This window comes from Lygodium microphyllum, chromosome 28 (genome assembly GCF_053477565.2).
Source record: "Lygodium microphyllum isolate KBCC chromosome 28, Lygodium_microphyllum_v1.1.10, whole genome shotgun sequence".
NCBI classification, from domain to species: Eukaryota; Viridiplantae; Streptophyta; class Polypodiopsida; order Schizaeales; family Lygodiaceae; genus Lygodium; species Lygodium microphyllum.
In genome coordinates this window covers 99,033,770-99,058,936 of record NC_141162.1, presented here as the reverse complement: position 1 = coordinate 99,058,936, position 25,167 = coordinate 99,033,770, and the positions used below count along the sequence as shown (strand labels likewise).

General features: G+C 41.6%; 1 protein-coding gene across 1 annotated transcript; it reads right to left on the bottom strand.

The window, feature by feature from the left end:
- Window positions 1–3,099: 3,099 nt before the first annotated feature.
- LOC148011791 (uncharacterized) lies at window positions 3,100–24,767 on the bottom strand. Its single transcript, XM_087669847.1, has 3 exons — window positions 24,331–24,767; window positions 3,808–5,009; window positions 3,100–3,545 (listed from the first exon to the last, which is right to left on the bottom strand). Exons 1-3 carry the CDS (start codon window positions 24,643–24,645, stop codon window positions 3,341–3,343), a joined length of 1,722 nt encoding a protein of 573 aa, XP_087525973.1. The 5' UTR covers window positions 24,646–24,767; the 3' UTR covers window positions 3,100–3,340.
- Window positions 24,768–25,167: the final 400 nt, after the last annotated feature.

Sequence of the window (25,167 nt, the reverse complement as noted above, 5' to 3'; positions counted from 1 at the left end):
CGTGTGAAGGGGGGGATTTTCAGCCGCGCATGGAGAAAAAACATTCGTCATGACTACACAACGCCATGATTTGATGAGGGGGGAGCTAGTAAGCTTGAAATCAAGACTATAATCTAATTACTCCATGTGATGTTGATCCACAAATTTTGAGCTTTATATTGTTGATCTTGGGCTTGGAGATGACAACCTAATTGTGAAGATGTATTTTTAGTATTTCTCTCTCCTCCATCGCTCTCCTCTTACAGGTTGTTGTCTGGATTGGACTAGATTGATATGAGATCATGCCACCAATGAGGAGTGATGACCAGCACTATTTGGAGATCAATCACGGGTCTGGTGGCAATAAGCCTCTTTTAATGGAAATTTGGATTCTTTGTTATAATTCATGGTGCATATCTTGTTCATATGCAATGAAAATTTGTTTAAGGCTTGGTTGTGATGTATTTAAGGGTTGTGAAACATAAAATGCAGAAGTTGTGTCTGTGTGTGAGTTATTAATTTTTTTAAACTTGAAATGCATATTTTGAGAAGATAAATGATATTTTTATTGATTTCCAGCAATCGAATCATGCTCATATGGAATAAAATTAAATGTAATGATGGGTTAAAGTGCGAATTAATTTTTTCACTCAAAAATTTAAAAATATAATAATTTATATAAAGAAAATAATAAATATCAAAAATATGATTTTGAGTGAGAAAAATAAAAGAAAATTAGCTTTTACATCTAAAAATTTATAAAAATTTAGAAATGTGTGTGCAATTATGATGGAGGTAAAGCATGAGATTTAGCCTTGGTTTACCCCTATTTGTATATTTTACTATGTGTTTATCGCTTTTTATATAAAGAAAATTTACAAGAAATACCCTTTGAACCTATCCATTGAATACAAAATCTTAAATGGTAGGGAGAAGAGGATTGTGGGAGTCATCATTCGATTTCTGATTTTATGCATATTCTATCATACAGGATTTATTTGATTTAAGTCTTAAAAAGGACAGCAGCACGAGTTATTACGATGTTATCCTAGCACCAAAGCAATACACTAGAGTGAAAACATGAAAGGGTTGTTTGTGCACATCCACACTGATTGATTTTTAAGTTTATTTTTTTAAAGATATATATCATTCACCTTGCATTCATGTTTTCATACGTGATATCAAGAGAATTATCCCATGGATGCATATCACTTAATTAATTATTGACCCATAATGAGTGTGAGGTTTCCCTAAGCTATCATTTCCTTTGGGGACTGATGTGGTAAGGATTATATTATCTCTTGGAATGTTTTATCAAAAGAGAGGAGTATGTTGGGTATGTACTATATGTAGAGACGTCGCATCCTAGGGCTAACCTGTAGGGTGTAGAAGAGCCATAATGTGTTTGCTTTACGAGATGCTAGGCATCGATATGTTGGGGTACTCTTACTTGGAGTCGAGAAGAGCATCACATTGGACTACAATCTAGAGATGGTATCTGCAAACGCGTTCTTTGGATAAATTAGTTCAAAGCGTTTGTACACTCTTGGCAATGAGGCCGTGGAATTGTTTAGGTGAGTATAGGAGGCCCAACTAAAGCCCTAGACCCAATGTCGAGTCCATTTTCAATCCCGACAATATTAATATTAAAGATATTACTATGTTTAGAAAGATGGTTTTTGATCTACTTGATCATAACAAGATTAAACCTGAGTTATGAAATTGGAGTGATAAGGCAATTTATGCAAAAGCCATACAAATTACACTTAGATGCAATAAAAATTAGTGTTGAGATATATAAAGAATAGTGAGTTATGGCTTGTTCTATGAGAATGGAAAAAAGCCTACCTTCAACTGTTGTGAGTTGGAGCAGCAACAAACAATCCACAGTAACATTATCAAGCATAGAAGCAAAGTATAGAGAAATAGTATTGGCTTGTAAGCAAACATTTGGATAAGACTACTTCTAGGTGACATGGAAATTGAGATAGATGGTGGGGTTATCGTGTATTATGATAACATCAATAGTATTAAGCTTGCAAAGAACTCAATCTATCATTGAAATATATTAAAAATACACTATCACTTCATCAATTAGAGTAATGGATGAATAGATCGACTTGGTACACGTCAAAACAAATGACCAAGTAGCAAGCATCTTTACCAAAACATTAGTAAAGATAAGTTTGAGCATTCTAAGAGTATACTTGGAGTATTATGACAACAAGCTCATTCTAAGCTTGAAGGGAAGTGTTGATGAATATCTCATATGTTAAGCATTCCTTCAAAGAGAACATCAAGAAATCCAAGATTAAAATATATCTCCCACTCACCAATAATGATCCAATAAGAAGCACAAACGATGCGAAAAAAGATAAGTGTACAAGAAGTCATATCTAAAGTGTTTAAACTTGTGCACCATATATAACATACAATAAGGCATGCAAAACCTATACTAGTTTACACTCCTATTATAGCCCTACACAAAGTGGTTACTTTGGGCGGCGAGACGATGCCAAACTTCCAAAGTTTAACCCCATATAGGTCACCAAAATAAAATATACACACATTATATCTACAAATTCTCGGGACACCATCTCACACAATAGCCTACTTTGTCTTAGCATTGCACCAAAGCATCCAACCAAGATTGTACCTATCGACGCACTATCCAAGTTCATTTTCTTAAGCAAAAAGTATTACAAAGTATGCCCCAAGAACTATATGGAAGAAAATGCTAGCCACCTAACATCCACAACCTTTGATTGTTTTTGGATTACCAAATCTTTCCCATACCTTTTGTTCAACAAAGCTCTAGCCAAGTAAAACCTGTGCATGCTCCTTGAAGTACAACATTGCCCTCTAGGTTTCACTCGACAAAACAACAAATTATATTTTGGGTGAGGTAGAGCAAGGGTCAGATAACAACTAATCCAAAGAGTATGTGCAACTTAATTATCACTAGCAAAGAAACTTATATCATGGTGTCCGACTAAATCTGTTGTAATATACAGAGATCGGTGCAGAATCTTAGAGGAGGAAGGTAAGGAGCACTTAATCAAATGTAACTTTGAGCTCAAATTCAACCCAATGTGAAGCACCCTAAGTGCTTCTAGAACCAATTTATGCCCTCTGGTACATGATTGTAACAAAAAATTGTAAGGAAAGAGCTCTAGTGATGGACAAGCCCTTGTCACCATTGTGATTTCTTAAAGATGCCATGATCAACCATTGGAAAAAGTGTTATGATTATCATTAATTGTAAGAGGCTCTCAGCACACGAGCTCAATGTTTAAAAAAATTTACAGTACTGTTTTCATGGTTTTGGGTTCAATCTGCTAAAATCAAGTCAAAAACTGCATCATTGAATCTGCCTCCTGGTGACTTCTACATTGCTAATGTTAGTCTTGATAATAAGTTTATCAGCAAGCATAAATGAAAGATCAGGTAGCTGCGCTAAAAGAGAGCTGACAAGAGTATCATTGCTGTTCTCAATGGATGATTTCTGCGGCTGCATTCCAGAGAGAGCACTCAATTCTTTTATCTGGGCCTCAAATGCTTGATCACTGTAGGACATCAAAAGATTCAAAACATGAGATGCATTAGCTTTCTTAGCTTCTCATACTTCGAAACAAGTATCTGAGTACAGACCATGTGAAACTTCCAGAGATAGATTATAAATACTGGAATCTAGAAAACCACAGTTAAATTATACCTCGGACTACAATTTCATTATGTAAGCGAAATTCTACACTGTTAATTAATTCTCACTACTAGAGTTTCTTTCCACATTAGCAAACCAAATGAGATTCATGCTTAGTCACAAACCTGTTACCAGCAGGTTGGTGCAAGACCTCTGCAGGTGAGTTCATTTTAGCCAAAGATTCATTTTCCATGGCAACTAGACTCCCACTAGCTACATCTATGGCAGGTGGCATAGACACATTCTGGTGCCACACCGGTCCAGAGAAAAGTTCATCAAAATCAGAGTAATCTTGAGAACGTGTGCCTTGTCCACCTCCCTCTGATAATGGCCATGATACAGTACTCTCATTCTCTGGACCATGCTGAGGTGCAAACAAGTCTACCATACCTGATTTAGAGCTGTCACCTTGATTGCTAGTAAAATCAACCAGGCTTCTTTCTGTTGGATCATTTGCAAACAGATCAAGATTTGCTGCCACACTGACATAGCTAACTTGATCGTTTGTATGGGATAAGGTCTCTGCAGATGGGGCAGCTCTTGAAAATCCATCCTCCCATGTCAACTGGCCATTTGAGAATCCAGTTGCTGGTGCAGCGCTTTGAAATTCACCTTCCCAAGTTCCATCTTCATCTTCAAAATTAGACGGCCCCTCCTGAACATGGTATTTACTACTACTTAACCTATCAACAGAGACCTTGTCTGAGCTTGATAACAGATCCTCACCATCTGGAATGATAGACTCACTCAGAGGATCCCAAAAGAAGGAGTCTTTATGTACTCGGACAACTGAAGTTTCAAAGCTACCAGTTGCATGATCTGTGACTATGAAAGGATCCACGACAGCTGGGGAAGGTACTGATGGTAGGTCTTGTATTTTGTTCTGACCCAAAAAAAAATCCTCTAAAGATATCCCCTTTAGGTGCGTACTGTAATCGAGTACAGGGTACTTCTTTTCAGTCTGCTCACTTGCCTGGCCCTGTTCTTTTTCCAATGTTATTGAGCGCGAGACTTCAGACACTGTAGTAGTTGAGACAGCCTTTTCACTTGAGACGATTTTTGGATCTAGCTCTGATGTAGGACAAGAACTGTCAGTAGCAGTAATTGTGGTCGTAGTTAGAACAGATATGTCACTGGATTCAGATTCAGGAACCACATTTTCCAACCCTCGTGTAGAGAGAGAATTCTTGTGACCAAGTGATTCCTGCAGTGGTGGAGAATCTGGAGTAGTTTTCAGGCTACCACTAGAATTTCTAGATATGATTGCACTAGTATCTAACTCTGAAGCTGATAGCCATTCTTCACCAATTGCTTGTACATTAGGCTCCTGTCAACTTTCAAACCAAATGCATATTTCAGTTCACAAAAAGTTAGCACTTAATCACTACAATCAAGATAGAAATGAGCCATGCGATTAATAACAGTGATTCCAACAGATACAATCCAGTAGTAAACATCAAAGGAAAGAAGTGAGAATGAACAATTACAAACAGATGCAAGCTTAATGATAAAGCAAGTGGGGTATTTTGGCATTTCCCTTGTGTGAAGCAGACACCTTGCTCCATATTATCCAGGATACCATGATCACTAATACAATTTCAAACAACCCCAGGTCAGCACGGTCAGACCAAAAATAAGAGAGTTGAGCCTGATTTCCACCTGAACTCTTGAGTTCCCAAGTATTCAGATTCTCCTGCTACTTCCTTCCAGCTAAAGTATTTCTTATCAAGTAAAGGCGATGGCTTCCAGAGCAAGGATTTAAGCCTGCTCATGTTCACCAACGATATGTGGCTGCACAGCAAACAAGGATATGTGGCTGCACTTCCAAGGATTTAAGCCTGCTCATGTTCATCAAGATGGCAGCTTCACTGAGATAGGATCCATAACTTCTCCATATTTGCATGGTGCAAAGTGGGGACCTATCCTACTTGAGGATGATGAAAATCATTGAAACCTCCATACTTGATCAATTCATCGTAAAGGAGTGGTACTCACCCCTATGCCTACTTTCAAGCAAAGAGCAATGGAACACCTTATTGTACGGGTGTGAACACACCCTTATTGTACCCTAACATATAAATACATTCTTTTATTCTTTGTGTACCATCACGATCTGGTACACCTATCTCTGCGTTCACTCTCTCTAACTCTCAGCTCTGTAGCTCGCATCTCAATCTCGCACTCCATTGCGCACTCTCCCCCCTTCAAACTAGTATCAGAGCCCAAGGTTCTGCATGCTTCCAAGACCAAGGGGCGCAGCTGATAGGTCGACTTGAAGGACAAACCAATGCCGATTGGGTAACGGGGACCAGGATCAGGCGTCAAGTACTGAGCGTCAGGGCAACCAGAAATGACAGTTGAAGCAAGCATGGGACAGGCATCAGTTCATGAGTAGCAATGGCAATCGGTGCAACATGGACCAGGCAGGAGTTCATGGCGAGTTCGTGGCAACCAACAAGGCGGCAGGTCCAGCTGGCGTGAACCTAGTGACAGCGACCAGGCACCAGCAGGTGCACGCAGCTGGACGGACACGCCAGCAGACAGCAACCAGGTGCGGGATGGACGCCAGCGGGCAGCAACCCGCGCACGCAGCAACGACTAGGCAGTCGCATCAGTCGGGAGGGTCAGTGGACCTGGCAGTTTTTTTTAAGAAATCAGAAATTTTCCTTAATTTCTCACTTAACCCATTCTCTTTGACGGGGGGGTTCACGCATGGTAGCACAGATTACAGATCTATGCAAATCTGACCCAAAAATTTGGGACTTTTCCCAAATTTGATCTTGTTTGTGTTTGCCAAGTGATATTCGTGCCAAAAATTACAGACATTGTGCCCATTTAAATTGGGGATTTTGCCAAATTTAGTGAAATTTTACTCATTTTAGTGAAATTTCTCAACACTGGACCCATAAAATTTGGGGCTTTTGCTGTATTGATGAAATTTTGTTCAGCTGAGTCAAATTGGCTGACATTCGTGCACAACATGTTTAAATTGGGGATTTTGCCAAATTTAGTGAAATTTTACTCATTTGAGTGAAATTTCTCAACATTGGACCCATAAAATTTGGGGCTTTTGCTGTATTGGTGAAATTTTGTTCAGCTGAGTCAAATTGGCTGGCATTTGTGCACACTTGGACCCGGAAATTTTGGGGCTTTTGCAAAATTTTGCTAAATTTGCCCATTTTATGCTCTCCGGAACATGTATTATTGCAATTGGGGCAGATTTGATAGTGAAATTTTGGGGCTTTTGCTGAAATCTATGGATTTTAGCAAAGTTAATGCGTAAAATGCACTTTGGGAATATTGCTGAAGCAATCTTGTTGCCATAAGCAGAGTGATTTGAGCATTTTTATCTCCTGCTTGTGTGATTTTGGAGAAATTGCAGAGATTTCGAGGTGTTTTGTGTAGCAGAAGTTGATACGAGCACATATGTATGCAGTACACATGTTGGACAGCCCCCATTGAGTTGATGTATTGCTGATTATTCATGTTGCAGCAGTCTTAGTGATCATTGGCAGATCTGGGATTGTTACAGATGTATTTTTGGTGATATTGCTGAAGTGGGAGTTACCTGGTAGTGATGCATGCATTTAATGTATGCTGAAATTGTACTCATATTGCCAAAAGTCATTCGTTCTACTGCTATACATGAACTTGGACTGAATCTTGCTATTATTTGCTGAAAATTTGGGCTGAAATCAGTTGAATATTCAGCTCATTTTTGCTGTCATAAATTGCAGCATTGAATTTCTGGTGTATTGCTGAAAAATGGCTGCAAATGCTTCTAGCAGCAGTGACACAAAATCCCTCTTTGAAATCAAGAGGTTTGATGGCACTGGCTTTGACTTGTGGAAGGATAGGATGCAAGGCATTTTGTTTCTCAAGGACTGTGAAGATTCTCTCTTGGAGACTAAGCCTGCAGCTATGACAAATGTGGATTGGGCTAGACTTAACAAAAAGGCCATTGCATACATTAAGATGGCAGTGTTTGATGATGTACTTACAGACATCAAGCATCTTGATACAGGTTATGCTATATGGAAAAAACTTAAGGACACTTATGAAAATACGACTCCTATGAATCAAGTGCATCTTATGCGTAAACTTTGTTTGGAATAAACGCCTCATGCCTTTAAATGTGCTCGGGTGTGAACACACCCTTAGCACTTATACTTACACATATATATCTATCTAAAAACCTAAAGGTACTCTCTCGTCATTGTACCTACAAACGGGCTCACTCTCGACTCTGCTCTATCTCACTCTCTCTGCCTCTCACTGTGCGTAACGACAATCTATCTCGATCTACATGCCCAACCCGTCAATACAAACTGGTATCAGAGCCATCAAGTTCTGCACGCTTCTCGAGACATCAAGCATGAGCTGGGTGAGGAGGCAACTACCAAGGCGATAGTTCCAGTTCGCGAGTAGGCGGGATTTTGTCACAAGCGATAGGGACAAGCTCCAGTGAGAGGAGAGTGTGCAACAAGACCAACGGGGCACCGGGCGTGCAATGGGCAACGAGTAGCGCGCAACCTGCAAACGAGGACTGCACGACAAGCGGGCAACTGGCAAGCATGTGGGCGACTGGCTACGACCAGCAACTGGTACCGAACGACGCAACGCATGATGGGCGACAAGCAGGGGATGGCCGCCAGCGGGCCGTCAGTCACACGACCTGCCTGGCAGGTCAATGGACCCGCCATAATTTTCTTACAAAATCGATTTCTTCTTGAAACTCCCTTTGCCCACTGACGGATGTTCACGCCTGGAGGCACAACTTCCAATTTTCGTGCAATCTTGGCCCAGAAATTTGGGGTTTTTCCCAAATTTGGGGAATTTGATGCAGGACAAGTAAATCTGTCTCAGAAATTGCAAAAATTTGTGACATTTTGTCCACGACATTTGGGGCTTTTCATGTACATGCACAAATTGGGCTGAAATTTACCCAATTTCTCGACATTGATGCACATTGGACCCCGTGCAATTTGGGGCTTTTGCAGTTTGGGCAAAATCTGTGCAACATTTGGTCATTTTATATACATGCAGGTTGAATTCCATACAATTTGGACATCAACACTTGGTAAAATTTGGGGGTTTTGCTGAAATTGCTCTATTTTGGCAAAATTGGCTTGTCCTATGCATGACAGAGAAAATGCAAATGTGTGTTTGATGCTTTGAGTACAATTTTTTGGGGCTTTTGGCCATTCGTGTCAAATTTCATGCCCGTGGGTACATGCACAACAAAAATTGCAACTAAAATCTAGGATTTCTCATGTATGTGATGCTTATGCCCTTGGAACAGCTGTAATCAGTTGTGGAATGTTGTAGCACATGGTTTGGTGCTTCTGAAAATTTAATTACAGATCTGAAATCTGTGCTTCTGCGTGGTCATTTATTGCTGATTGGTACTTGTTTGTACCTTGGTCACTTAAATAACAGTTTTGGGCCTGCATTTGCTGTTTTTTGGTCACATTTGGGCTGAAAATCATGGCTGACAGCAATGACAGCAATAATCTGATGCACATAAAGAAGCTTGAAGGCGCACATAACTTTGTAGTGTGGCAAAAGCAGTGCTAAAATATCCTATTGCAAAAGAAGCAAGCAAAGTCGATCAAAACCAAAGAGGCAAAGCCTGCGGACATGGAACAAGACGATTGGGATGAGTTAAATGAGCTTGCACGCTCAACCATAGAGCTTTCGATTTTTGATGACTTGTTGTTCAACATTGAAGGTTTGGATTCTGCATATGCTATATGGACTAGACTAGAAGAATTGTATGCACAAAAGAGTACTGCAAGCAAAGTGTATTGGTTGAAAAAGCTTATGGATTTGCATATGAAAGAGGGTACAGCAATGTCTACTCACTTCAGTGAATTTAACTCCATTTTCAGCCAGCTAGTTGCCTTGAAGTTCATGATTGATGAGGAATTTAAGGCTACTTTCTTGCTTTGCACTCTACCAGAGAGTTGGGATACATTCAGGACTGCTATGAGCAATTCTAATGTGATCCTTTTGTATGCTAATGTAGAGAGTGCTCTGCTTATGGAAGAGATGAATCGGCAAAACAATGCATCTAGTAAGTCTTCCAGTACTTTGCATACTAGGGGCAGATCACAGCAAAAGGGTAAATATGATAGCAAGGGACGCAATAAATCACGTGACAAAGATGTTGAATGTCATCATTGTGGCAAGAAGGGTCACTTTAAACGTGATTGCTACAAATGGAAGAAAGAGAAAGGAAAAGGCAAGAAGACAAATAATAGCAAGGAAGAGAAGAAGGACAGTCAGCCTGAGAAGAGCAATGTAAAAATTGAAGAGATGAATGTAGTCACTCATGACAGTGATAGTGGGAGTGATGTACTCTTTGTCTCTTCACACTTCGGTGCACATGCTTTACTTGCAAATACAGATGATGACATGCATACCTGGATTCTTGATTCAGGTGCTTCCTTTCATATCACCCCTCATCATGAGTGGTTCTCTACCTATACAGGGGGTCGACATGGTGTTGTCCATCTTAGGGACAACTATGCATGTGACATTTCGGATATTGGCAGTGTGCAATTACAGTTTCAAATGGCTCTATCTTTACACTTCAACATGTACGGCATGTACATTAGCTCAAGAAGAGCTTGATTAGCACAGGGCAGCTAGATGATGATGGTTTTCATGCCACCTTTGGTAATGGAAAATTGAAGATCTGTAAGAAAGTCATCGGAACCAAGTGGATACTTAGGACTAAATTGAAAGCTAATGGAATTTTAGATAAACACAAGCCTCACCTTGTAATGTAAGGTTTTTCGACAAAAACATGGCATTGATTATGAGGAGACCTTTGCACCCACTACACGGTTGACATCATTCCATCTATTGGTTGCACTAGCCGCTCACCATGGTTCGCCGCTTCATCAAATGGATGTCAAAGTGCCTTCCTAAACAGTTACTTGGAGAATGAAGTCTATATGGAGTAGCCTCCTAGATTTCTTTCTGCGGACCATAAAGACAAAGTCTTTCATCTGTGTAAAGCTCTTTAAGTGTTGAAGCAAGCACCGTATTCTTGGCTTCATAAGATGGATAAGTTTCTTAGAACTCATGGCTACCATTCTACCCTCAGGGCCTGAATTTTTATGTAAAAACAACTTGAGAGGGATTACCTATATCATTTTATATCTTAATGATCTCTTTATTACAGGCTCAAATTCTGCTACCATAGCAGATATAAAGGCCAAGCTTTGTTCTATATTCAAGATAACCGACCTTGGTTAGATATCCTACTTCTTGGAAATGGAGGTGGTCCAATCAATAGTATTTTTATATCTTAACAGCAGTACACCCTTTAATTAGTTTAGCAATATTGCATTGATCAAACACAGCCTATGGCCACGCCTCTTGATCAAACTGCCAAACCTTTCAATGATTCCCTAGTTTAGCCCTTCAATGAGCATATCTATAGCCAATTGTTGGAAAACTTCTTTGGTTGATTCATACTAGGCTAAACCTTACACATTTTGTCTCATTGATCAATCAATATTTCACTCCACCAAAGATGTCACATTGGATTGTTTGCATGCAAGTGTTGAGATACATTCAGTGTACTTATTCTTATGGTCTGACATATAGTCATTGTTTGCTTTTACAAGGGTACACTAATTCGGACTGAACTAGAGCTCTCAACACTCCACATTCTCATGGTGGCTACATCTTTTCCTTGGGCATGGCTCCCATTTCTTCGTCAAGCCATAAGCAAGAGTTGGTGGCTCCTTCCATAACTAAGGTAGAGTATTGGCCCTCTTTGATGGCACCACAAACGCTATCTATCTAAGGGGCTTACTAGCAATGCTTCACTTCCCATATGCTTCGCCGACTCTCCTCTACTGCAATAACTAGCATGCTATTGCACTAGCTAGTAACCCGTGTTAGCGTCATCACTCGGACAAGCAGCGCCACGAGGTTGGCAATCGGCCAAGTGCCATATGGCAGCAATCGGACTGCATTAATTGCAGCCAACCTGATTAGTTCCAGGTATTATTTTCAGTCTATTTATAGGCTTTATTTCCAGTATACGCAGATATTCTCTTTGCACCCATGTATAATTATGCATCCTTATACAGCATTCTTCACTGCAGATTTTCTGCATTTCACTCTCTTTCTCTCTCTCTATTCTCTCTCAGTTCACTCTGTCTCGGTCATTCGCTTCCGCATTGCTTCACTCTGACATGGTATCATAGCATTGAAGGACTGACCTAGGGTGGACCCATCTGAAGAGGAGATTTCAGAACAACACAAGGCTGCATTTTCAGCATTCAAGTGCAAGCAAGTGGGCTGCACATCAGAACAAGGCTGAAGCCTGAGGCGAGCGTGGGCGTGCCAGAAAAGAGAAGATTTGCTAAAGCTGCCGCTGTTTTTTGCTGTCAGAGAAGGGAGAAGGCTGCGTTTTGGGCCCTTCAAGTGCAGATTTTACCTTTTCATCACCTCCGACGAGTGAAGAAGGAGCGGGACGAGTGAGCCATAGCCTTAGTAGGCTATATTTTCACAGTCAAAGGGGGCTGGCATTGTAGGTGAAGATGTCTTCTGAGGCCAAGACAGAAGGAGGACAAATCTAAGAAGGACAAAGACAAGGAGTCTACTTGTCACATTTGTGGCAAAACAAATCACTGGAAAAAGGATTACCCGGACAAGGAGAAGAAGAAGGGGAAGGAGAAGAAGAAAAAGAAGGAGAAATCTTCAAAGGATTCCGAAGCGGTGGCCGCTCCCTCATTAGCTGCTTTCCTCCATTTGGAGGTGGTTGAGGATTCGACCCTGACAGCTTCTGATGCTATGTCGATAGCCCCATGCACTTAGAAGTGGCTTGTTGACAATGGTGTCTCTCGGCATATGACTCCTTCCGTAGATATTACTCATTTGCGGCCTTCTCATGGTCAAATTCTCATTGGTGATAGTTCGTCTACTCCTATTCAAGGACGAGGCAATATGCATCTTGTTCCAAATGGGTGTGGTAGTGCCCATGCATCTGACGCACTTTATGTACCGGCTTTGGGGTATCTTCTTCTCTCAGTGTACAAGATTTGTGCCCTCAGTCTCTTGGTCGAATTTGATGTGGATTCTTTTCGGATTCTTGATCGAGGATTGACACAGGTTCTTTCTTCATGTTATAAGGAGAATGGAGTCTACAAGTTGCAATCTTCTTCTGCCTTGACTTCTCTTCTTCTTACCTCTCAAACTCAGTTTAAGCTTTGGCATGCTCGGTTTGGCCACCTCAATTATGATTACCTTCAGAAGGCATCTAAGGACCAGCTTGTTCAAGGTTTACCGGATATTGTGGTGAGTTAGCCGCCTAGTGTATCCTGCATCCGTGGAAAACAAACTCATGATGTTGTTCCCAACAAGACTTTGATGTGGTCTTCAGCACCCCTGGAGCTTGTTTCTACCAATCTTTGTGGACCGGTGCGGAAGGAATCCCTTCGAGAGGAAACTTGTATTTCATGCTCATTGTAGATGATTACAACAAGATGACATGGGCCTATTTCTTGAAATTGAAGTCGGAGGCTTTCTCCAACTTTAAGGATCGGTTGCTCTTTGAGGAAAACCGATCGAGGCAAAAGCTAAAGACCTTATGATCAGATAAGGGCAAATAATTTGTTTCTAATGAGTTTGCTCGTTTTTGTGCAGATCATGGTATTCACCACGAGTTTGCCAATACAAATACCCCTCAGGAGAATGGCATCTTGGAGCGGAAGAATCGCAATGTGATCAAGATGGCCCATACATGATACCATGATGGAGCATCATCAAACACCTCAGTGTCTATGGGCTGAGGTTGTGGCTACTGCAGTTCACATCATTAATCGTTCCCCTACTTCCGTCGTTGTTGGTATGACTCCTTATGAGGCGTACTTGGATCAAAGCCTGATGTTTCTTATTTCAAGGTTTTTAGGTGTGATGCTTATGTACACATCCCAAAGACACAACATGACAAATTTGAAGCGGCTTCCAAAAGACAGATATTTGTGGGCTATAGCTCGCAGTCTCATGGCTACCGATTGTTTAATCCTATTAAGCCGGATGTCTACACGACTCGTGACATTTAGTTCGTGGAGGTTCCAGCCCCACAGGGGGGTAAGGACCACCCTGTTGATGGCGATCCCGGTGATAGCTAGGCCTCAACGACTGTTCCTCTCGAGCCTGTGCCTCTTGAGGACTCTTCTTTAGATGAGGAGCCTAGTTCCCAGCCACCAGATTCACTGATTGGTCCTCCGTTGTCAGTGGACCTTCCAAAAACTTCAACAAATTGCGAGCATCAAGGCAAGATCTGGCCTCTTTCCCATTGGGCTCGTGACACGCTCTGAGATTCAAGGATTGAGGGCATCCCTAAGGAGTGGCAACTGCAGGATGGACTGCGGATGTCACGAAGGCACCAAGCACATACTCTAGAGCTTGTTTGCTCTAACTACTATTTAATGTCCCGTGTTATGTAGGATAGAGAGCCTACCTCCGTGAAGTATGCTTTATAGTCTAATCATTGGCGGAAAGCGATAAAAGCCAAGTTGAAGGCTCTTGAGCGGAATGGCACTCGGTACCTTGTGCCTCGTCCCTCTCATAAGAAGGTGATTGGTATCAAATGGGTCTTCAAGACCAAGTACCATAGTGATGGCTCTTTGGACAAGCACAAGACTTGCCTTGTTGCTAAAGGTTTTGCACACCACCCAAGAGTTGATTTCCATGATACTTTTGCCCCTACTACTCGTATGGCAACAATTTGTGCTATTCTTGCCTTGGTTGGCCATAGGAGATGGCCTGTCTTTCAATTGGATGTGAAGTTGGCCTTCTTGAACGGAGATTTGAAGAAGGAGATCTATATAGAGCAGCCTCTTGACTTTGAAACCTTAGATGGAAAGATTTATAGGTTGAAGAAGGCCTTGTATGGCCTGAAGCAAGCTCCGCGTGCTTGGAACGAGAAGATTGACTCATTTCTCCAAGCAAAGTTGGGTTATCAGCGCTCTAGAGCCAATCCCCAACTTTATGTCCACACTTCCGAGGGTAGTCGTGTGTTGTTTGTTTTTTATGTTGATGACTTGATTGTTACAGGTGACCATGCCCAAAAGATCGAAGAGACAAAGGCAACTTTACATCAAAAGTTCGAGATGACAGATTTAGGACATTTCCAAATTTTTTTGGGCCACGAGATTTATCGAACTCCAAGGGTGATTTTTATCTCTCACTAAAGATATGTACAAGAGCTCTTAGTGATTTTTGAGATGGAGGATTGTTTGTCCATTTCTACTCCTATGGATCCGAACTGAAAGGCCACTTCACACTCATTCTCCTTTGGCGGATGCTACCCGCTACCGTCAGCTGATTGGATCATTGATTTGGCTCCTCAACACATGGGTTAATCTATATTTTGTTGTCGCAAGCTGCTCAGAGAATACTACGGTTTCTAAGGGGGTCCTCCAACCTTGGGATTTCCTATCCAGCAAGTACAAGTGCTTCCAATCTTATTCTTACAGGAATAATTCGGATTGGGCTGGTGATATGGACCAAAGGCGATCTACTGTAGGTTATTGTTTTACCTTGGGTGTTGGTGCTATCTCTTGGAGTAGCAAGAAGCAGCCCACGTTAGCCCTATCTTCAACTGAGGCGGAGTATCGAGCCGCGTCTTCTACCACATGTGAGACTCTATGGCTTCGGCGATTGTTGGAGAAGCTTGGTTGCCCCCAAACTTGTCCTACTATTTTGTGGTGTGACAATGAAAGTTGCATTGCCTTGGCTCAAGATCCTGTATTCCATGCTCGGATGAAGCACATCAAGATCCAATACCACTTCATCAAGGAGAAGCTTCTAGATGAGACCATCGATATGGAATACTATAAGATTGAAGACAACCTTGCAAATTTGTTTATGAAGGCACTTCCCTAAGCTCTACTTCGCCAACATTCCAAATCCCTCCGCCTGCTGCCTTGTCCAGGATCTGAGAGGGGGTATTAACATCATCATCTAGACAGGCAATGCCACATAGCAGGCAATCGGCCAGGTGCCACGTGGCAACAGTCGAACTGCAGTAGTCAATTGCATTAATTGCAATCAACCTGATTATTTCCAAGCATTATTTTCAGCCTATTTATAAGCTTTATTTTGAGCAGCCTCTGTCAATTGTCTCTCACAAATTTCAAGCTACAGACCGCAAAAAATTTATCTCAGGGTTGACAGAGACCGAGATCTTCGAGATGGAGACATAGGTAGATACTCTCTCTGCACCCATGTATAATTCTGCATCCTTATACAGTATTCTTCACTGCAGATTTTCTGTGTTTCACTATCTCGTTCTCTCTCTTTCTTCTCTCTCTATTCACTCTGTCTCAATCATTCACTTCCGCATTGCTCCACTCTGACAACCCAATCATCAATCCACGAATGTGGCATATTGGTATTCACTTCCATTTTACCAAAGATCAAGTTAAGCTAGGCACCATCCGCCTAGAGTTTGTGCCTTTGTCCGACAATTTTGCAAATATTTTGACCACGACATTCAACCAATCACTTCTCCGGTACCTTCTTTCCAAGATTAGAATGAATGCATCCTCTTCTACTACTTTAGATTGTCAGGGGAGGGTGTTTCCTCTAGCTTTCCCTTTCACATTGAGGGAAAGCAGCCTTCTTTCCTTGAGAATGCTAAGTTTTTGCTTCATTTATTGCTTCACATATAGTTATTATTTGTACATTATATCATTATCCACATCCTTTAGATAACTATGCTTATAAAAGGACGCTTGGGCAAGTGAACAATTCCCCTACAAGGGCAATGTCCAAGTAGTACCATTGCATAGCATTTTGCATAAGCTCATATGATGATTTGCATTGCCTCTTGCATAACTCCATGCATTGGCATTCTATTCTTGTAAACATGGATTTGGGCACATTTATCCCTTTTCAATCAAAGAGTGGTCGACTCTAGATCCCGCCTATTTGCATAACTCACATGGTAATCTCCTAGGAAAATCTCCCTTGCTTGCACCTTTTTTTTGCTTCACTACATATCCCCCATAGATTTCTTCATCACTGATACCCAACAGTGGTTGGGATAGCTTGTTCATTTTGAGATGTGTTGGGTCTGACCATCCCTTTATTATCCCCTCTAGACATAGATTACTCAATAGGACAAACACAAACTAAAAATCTACACTTAATGCTAGGTTACAAAGCCCTTCCAAAAAAAAAAGATGTCCACTGTGGTTTCATCCGCCTTTGCAAGCCATGGTACTAGGCAGTTGATAAGCACCCTTTGTCTGATGCATTGGCCTCTCTAACATAATCAATTGGGCTCTGTTGCTAGATAACCATCGTCTCTATAGTATTGATAAGTCACTAGATAGCTGACATACACCCTTTGTTTGATGCCCTAGCTACTTTGGAGTGGAACGCCTTAAGAAAGAAAAGAGAAAATTTATCCTTGGGCTAGTATGGCCCCTACTAGTTTCAATTTTAGACCTAAGAGAGGGTGTTAAGCTAAATTAATTGAATTACCAAAACTAAAGTGCGTACTTTTGCTGTGACACAAAAATACATCCTCCAGAATGAACTACCTCCATCCCCAAAAAATAAGACAACAAACCAAGGCCTGTCATTTCAAATGTGGCTTTAAGCTTAGCCTTAATTTCCGCTATGGCAACAAAATCCGAACCCGTGATAGGTGTCATCAACATATAGCAGGATATAGCTAACCTCCTCTAGAGTGAATCGAACATATAAGTTTGGGTCATAAGGGGTAGAATGGTATCCATGAGTCTGTAAGCACTCATCCATTCTATGGAACCAAGACCACGGCACTTGCTTCAGCCCATAAAGAGCTTTCTACAAGCGGAATACCGTATCCCTAGGGTTCCCTGAGGGAAAAGCCCGGTGGCTGCTCCACATAGACTTCCTCCTCCAAGTATTCATTCAGGAAGGCACTCTTGACATCCATCTGATGTATTGGCTAGCCGTGGTGAGTGGCGAGCGCGAGTAGCAACCGAAAGGAAGTCAACCGTGCAGTAGGGGCAAAGGTCTCTTCATAATCAATGTCGTGCTTCTGTCGAAACCCTTGCAATACAAGGCAAGCCTTATACTTGTCTAAAGTCCCATCAACTTTTAGCTTTGTCCAAAAAATCCACTTTGTCCCGATGACTTTCTTGTGGCTCGGACGATCCACCAATGTCTAAGTCTCATTTCGGTCAATACTCTCTAGCTCCCTTTACATGGCCTCTCGCCATTGAGGGTGCTGAAGAGCCTCCTATCAGGTATTCGGCTCAAAATGTGCTATGTAATCAGCTATAAACAGCGATGCAAATGATGCCTGAGGAGCAAGCCGAACAGATCTTCTAGGTCCCTCCGGAGTGGAATCCGGTGGTTAGATCCCCGAATCCCGCATAGTCTGCTGGTACCAGCGAGGTAACGAGTCTCACGAAGGGGACCTGGGAGGTGAAGAAACTGCGGGAATATCAGGAGCGGAAAGTAGACCAAGCACAATAGGCACGATCTTTGATGATGTGGAAAAAGGAAGCGGATTGGAATCCAGTGCAGAAGACTGCACAATATCCCTCTCGTCAAAGACGACATCCCGCCTAACGATCACCTTGTTTGTCCAAGGATTGAACAAACAATAGGCTTTCGCTTCAAAGGAATTTTAGACCTAAGAGAGGGTGTTGAGCTAAATTAATTAAATTACCAAAACTTTCATTGAAAGAAATGTGTTCCTAGAGAGTGTATGTGTCCCACAAGCCAAACCCTAATTTGGGAGAACCCAACCATCTATAAATAGATAGACTACCCACCACTCAGCCTCAATCTCATTTTTGCAACTTGCATGTGCCTTCTCCATACTATCCACACCCCATTCGCGAAAGATATCTCAATTCAAGCTGCTGCCCACTACTTCCTATCAACAAGCACCTATTGTTCAACCTATCTATTGCTGTTCATGACTATCTCCAGTCTTCCAGCTTGCTGTTCAGTCATGCGACTGCAGTCAGCACCTTCTCCAGCTGCAACCCGCTGCATGTGGCATGTTTTCTGCATTTGCTGCATTTTACGACGAGCCTGATTTGCATTTTGTTGTTCCTAGAGCTGCCTAATCTGCCATGTCACTATAAACATCTGTGTTTGATATTTTTGGGGCCACCTGATCTGCCACATCATCAACAGTGCTGCATCTACCAGATTTGTTTCATCGTCAAGCTGCCACATCATTGATACTTGCTACATTTGCTGTCCTTCTGATTCGACTGCCCATCTATCAATTATCCCACCATCACAAAGCTGTGTTTGCTCCTGCCAAACATCTTCAGAGGTTGGCTCTTGCATTCCTAGATCCATCAAAGTTCGACACACTCGTTTGCTCATTCTCTCTACCCCAGTCCTCAAGACATGAGTTCAAGGGTCAATTTTCACCTTGCATAGTCTGTTTTCTGTATTGTGCATTGTATTTATTCATTATTCATATTATTTTCATCCTTTGTGTTCATTGTCTCTGTGTTAACCCTAACCCTAACTATGTTTCTTTATCAACATGTGTTTTTGTCGTATGATTGTGTTTGTATTCGGTAAACGAGCATTTCTTTACAACACCCACTCATAAGCAAATAGACTTTTCTCGCCTCATCTCCCAACATCTCTCATGGAGGTTAGACAACACATCTCAGTTCGAAGACACCCTAGTCAAAATTGAGCTTAAGAAAATTGTTGAGTAGGCCGAGTTTTAAGTTTCACAAGAGAGCATTTGACAAATGTTAACACAACATTAAGACTCTTAGTGATTTGGTCCTTGAAGCATGAGGCTTTGGTACAGGTCTCTCATAGGGATGAGTGGAGTTAACACATTCAATTTAGCAACAAGTATGACATAGAAACGGAGGAAAAGAAAATAGTAAAAAACAGAGTTTCAACTAGTTTTGGAAACAAGGGGAGGAGTTTCAGATTTTAGCATTAAATCCATACATAGGTACTTTAATATATCAATGCACACAGCACCATTTACTCAAATTTTACACAAAACTCCACACCTTCATATCACATGAACTTATATTCATCTTGTCTCCATCTCTTACACCAAGTGATCTGTGACATGTTGAGGGTTTCAAGCCTTCTTGTCATTGTTTAGTAGCTACAGGTTGCTAACTTCATAGTCACAAGTGACGCAAAACGAGACGAGGAGCAATTGTCATCACTTGTGACTATATAATCACATGGAATGGGACATGGGACAAAAAAAGCTACGATCTCTGCAATCCTTCAATCCAAAAATGACCGTCATTTGTGACGATGGCTAACTTGCTAGCAAGAGTTGAGAGTTGGTACTACCTCCTTAGTTACACAAATCTTTGTGTGACTGCTTCCATCCTCTCACTATAGATGGCTTTAATGAAGAGAAATAGACATGCAAATACATGCAATAAAAGTATAATTTGAAGGTTAGAAATGAAAGCTAAGAACTAAAGCAAATTGCCTACTGACCAAAACCCCAAACACAAGTGGGTAAAGTTCAAGGCCTCCCCATTTACTCAAATTTTACACAAAACTCCACACCTTCATATCACATGAACTTATATTCATCTTGTCTCCATCTCTTACACGAAGTGATCTGTGACATGTTGAGGGTTTCAAGCCTTCTTGTCACTGTTTAGTAGCTACAGGTTGCTAACTTCATAGTCACAAGTAACGCAAAACGAGACAAGGAGCAATTGTCATCACTTGTGACTATATAATCACATGGAATGGGACATGGGACAGAAAAAGCTACGATCTCTGCAATCCTTCAATCCAAAAATGACCGTCATTTGTGACTATGGCTAACTTGCTAGCAAGAGTTGAGGGTTAGTACTACCTCCTTAGTTACACAAATCTTTGTGTGACTGCTTCCATCCTCTCACTATAGATGGCTTTAATGAAGAGAAATAGACATGCAAATACATGCAATAAAAGTATAATTTGAAGGTTAGAAATGAAAGCTAAGAACTAAAGCAAATTGCCTACTGACCAAAACCCCAAACACAAGTGGGTAAAGTTCAAGGCCTCCCCCCATCCCAGCCCCCCAAACAAAAACTCTTTTTCCACACACACCCCCCCCCCCCCCCGCAACAAAAAGAAAAAAGAAAGATCTTAAAACACATTTTGGAGTTTTGAAAACACTTCCATTTTAGTGTTTCTGTTTCGAGGGTTTGAAACACCATTTTTGATACTATGACTTCACGCAAGCTCTTAATTTAAGGGGACATCCACTAACCTATCCTCTGCACATAGAACAAGGGACGGAAAAGGGGGATGTGTCCACGATAGAGAATGGTCAATGCCCAAGGGACAGCTCGGGGGTGTTCCCAATGCCCTTCATGTAGACAATCACTCACATGACCTTTTATACACATACACACCCTTTGAACAATATAAACATACACATCAATTGATATACCTATGTTAATATTTAACATACGCTTATGTCTTTTGATAAATATAGATGTTGTCCTTCCCCTCTCCCTACCCTTTGCTTTTGCCAATCCACATACTTCTCTATCTCCATCTCTATCTCCCATCCAATGTTCCTATGATTAGCTCTCGCCATAGATGTTGTGTACAAAGCTTTATGCCTCAATGAGGGAAGGCTCTGCCAGTGGCAATAACAAGATCATCATTGGAGTTTAAAGGTGGCTTCTTCTTCAGCCCTTTCCAATTTGTGGGGTCTTCGTGACATTATCTTTTCAGAAAAGCTCTTTACTTCGAGTCAAAGCAACCAGTAGATGATACAAGTTCTAACTTTCCTCCCAACTCAATGAAGGAATCATTTACATCTCAATCACTCTTCTACCAGGGAATTACTTGAGCCGGTTCTCTAGCAGTTTGGTCGGCAATTGAGCCAGAGAACATAGGATTTCTCCTTTTATAGCACAACTTCAAGTATCTCCAATTTCAATACCATCTTCAAAAGACCCTTTCTTTCTAATTCCATGTTCGCCATCCTCTTAAATTTCTTCTTCAACAGTTCCACAATTCCAGTCATCAAATCAAATCCAGTTTTAGCAGCAGTCTTCAAGTTCAGACTTTGATGCAATGATAGACAATAGAGGTTACAACTCTCAATGGACAGGATTTGCCTAATTCTACAAATATTTTTTATTTGAAACACCATGAACACTTACAAGGTCAGGCTGATTTAATGGCCAGTTATTAAACACAATCGATGGCCTATTTGGTTGATAGATAGACTGAGCCTGAAAACACAGGAACCTTTCTGAAATGAGGAGGATTGACTTGATGATGCTAATAACAGAACTCATTCAACTGTGTCCCTTCTATGTATGCATGTGAATTGAGAGTAGAAACAGTGTTTTCTCACTGAAATTGTTGTGGAGCACATGTCAACTGTGTAGGGGGAACTATGGATCTGAGTGCGTTGTTTTTTTGTTTGCCAAGGGAGTACTGTACCAGCACCCCAAGGTTCATTGTGTGAATGATCAAAGCTACTGGAACTTGACTGCCAAGCTACATGAGGTTTGAGATCTGATCTATAGCATTTCAACATTGCAAAGACACAACACAATGAGCTGTATACAGCTCCTTTAAGATTGGTTGTCTAGTGTGCCCTGCCAATCCACTAGCACTTTCTGGTACCCCAAATGTCTAACAGATTACACGAACCAGTAACAAGAGCAGACTAGAAAATTTTGGACATTTTCCCATATGGGAAAAGGGGTTCTTTTACTTTGTTTTTCCCTATAGTACTCAACATCGTAAGCTTATGCAAGGGAGGGACTGCATACCTATCTAGTTCAATTGCATGTAGGGGGCTGCCTGAAACCAGCCTTCCTTCTTGGAATGGGTGGTGATAACCTAATCTAAGAGTTAATTACAGCAATAAATAAATGCAAAAAAAAATGAAATACACACTTTACCATAACATTCTTGGACAGTAGACTCCCTGTTGGCCCCAAAACTGACACCCCTTGCGGCATTTCTTTAGCTTTCATTCAATTGGAAGGAGTACAACTTGAGATTATTCAATCTCCTCTTGCTAACCAATTGCTCTTGCTGTCATAAATGATCAGCAAGCCTTTAGGGTCATTTGCCCCTTGATTCACCCAGGACTTCTTCTCCAATTCGACCCTTGGCTGGCCAAATGTTGCCCCAAATCAATTCGAGATGGGTTGGCTCCTGAAATCTCTTGATAATCTTCAATTATCAGCTGCTGATTTAATCCCTTAAGCCTTCAATCTTTGGCACGGATCCCAATGTGGTTACTAAATCCTAATTTTTGCTGTAAATTAGGGTTTACTGCAGAAATTACAAATCAGCCCACCAAAAATGGCTGAGATCTCCTTCGAATGGCTAAGAATTGCTGAGAACGGCTGAGCATAGGCTGAAGGAGATGAGAGAATGCTGTAGAGAGAGAAAATTCTGAGATTTGTCGCAAAGAACTGATCAAAATCAGCTACTGCCCTGATGTACCAGCCCCAAACGGATGCACCAACAACAATAGGAGCATCAGAGACTGTGATCTTCACGAGAAAGTGCATTAGCAGCAATTGCCAGCTTCCCAAGGTTAAGAATATGCAATCTCCATCACCAAAATGGACTCCAATGGCTGGGAAATGGCCCCAACATCTGGCAGCAACAGTCCAACACCTCTTCCCAACAACTCCAAACTGAAAAAACGAAATTTTCCTCTCCCTTCAGCCCTATTTAGCCTTTTTTCCACTTGCACGGGAAAGTTTTGCCAAGTGGCAGCTTTTTTTATCTATTTTCAACAATTTCCAGCCATTTAATTAATTTTTAAAATTAGTTAATTCTGAAAATTAATTCAGCCCCTAATCCATGTCCAGAAAATTGACCTTGCAAGCATCTAAAAATTAACTGGCTAGGCCATTTGCAACCCAAAGTGGTCCCATGCATTAATTGACCCTTGGACAAGCATTAATCCATTAATTAATGCCTAATCCCTAGTGTCACCACTGACACTTAATGGTGAATTAATGGTCCTAAGGGTAAATTGACACCAAAATTCATCTAGAATCTAACATGTGTAACTTGTTATAACTTTTGCCTTTGACACCCATCTTTTTCACAGGGTTCTTCGGCCTTCAACTGTGAAAAAGTAGCTTGCACGTCACATGTGCAACACATGTGCATCTTTTAATTGCACATTTGATTAATCCTTAAATCAAATGTCAATTAAATATAAGCGTCCTTGTGACACTACCAACCCAGGCTATAAAGTTCAACATCATAAGCTTCTACAAGGGAGGGGCCACATACCTAGGTAGATGCATTTGGGGACAGGCCTATAGTGCTCAACATCATGAGTTTCTCCTTAGGACACACTGCATCCCTACCTCATTGCAGTTGGAGGAAGAGTGCTGCCACCACACACCACTCCCTTGCACAAGCTCATGATGTTATGGAAATTCACAATGTGGAAGTTATAGTGGAAACTTGTCTAAAACTTCTTGTGAACGTGGTCTGGTTCTAGATCGATGGGAATAATCAAGTCCAGATTGATGGGAATTATCGAGTCTAGGACCGCACATTTGCTATGAAATTTGCCCCGGTGCCCACTGGTTGAAATCCTACCCATTCATTCAACCATAGTTGTTACACAGAGAATGCAATTGTGAGAAATGAAGCCATACCAGGTCGTCGATCTGCAGAGCCTCCAAGAGGAGGCGATACGCGACGGACGAGGAGAAGGAAGGAGTGGGGAGAAGGGAGGGGTTGTGGAGGGCGCCACATGCGAAACAGAGGAGGGAGAGGGATCCCCTGGGGAGCTCGGCGCGGCACTGGGAGCATCGTGGGGCATCAGGAGGGCCAAGATGAGAGAGAAGCTCTGTCAGAGGGCGCGCAGACGAAGACGAAGAGGCGGCGGAGGAGAAGAGGGAAGAAGAGGATGACGAGAGAGAAGGTCGAATCGCCCGCTCCAAGCGCGATGCGATCTCTGCGGCCTCCATTGTTACTCCAAACTGTATTTGCACATGGACTCAGATTGAGAGAGAGAAGAGGACGGGCTGAATGAGGGCAGATGGCCAGAGTCATCCCTAGAGAGATATTGCAAATTTTTTCATTGAAAAGACTAGTATCTCGCATGGTCACCCGGCTATTCAAGTTTCTTGGTGCCATGTGCTTGGTGAACTCCACGTGCTTATTAAGGTCTCCTAGTCTTTTTTCCTTTCTCATTTGATTATATCTTGGCAAATAATTTTGTGGTTTCACACTTTGGCATCCTCTTGATCTTCATAAGGAGGAGAATTCGATGAAAGGAGAAGTGCTGGCTACCTCCAGGTTGTTGGACTAGTCGCTTGATAAAGATTGTAGCAATATAAGTTTAATCAGATAGCTTACTTGGGGTTGCAAACAGTCCATGATGGTGTCATCCTTGGGTAGCCCCGTCTTTATTCTTTTCGATGCAGTCGTCGGTACTTTCGAGTGCCTCATGGCTATCATAACATTTGGTCATCCTTACAAGGGCAGCT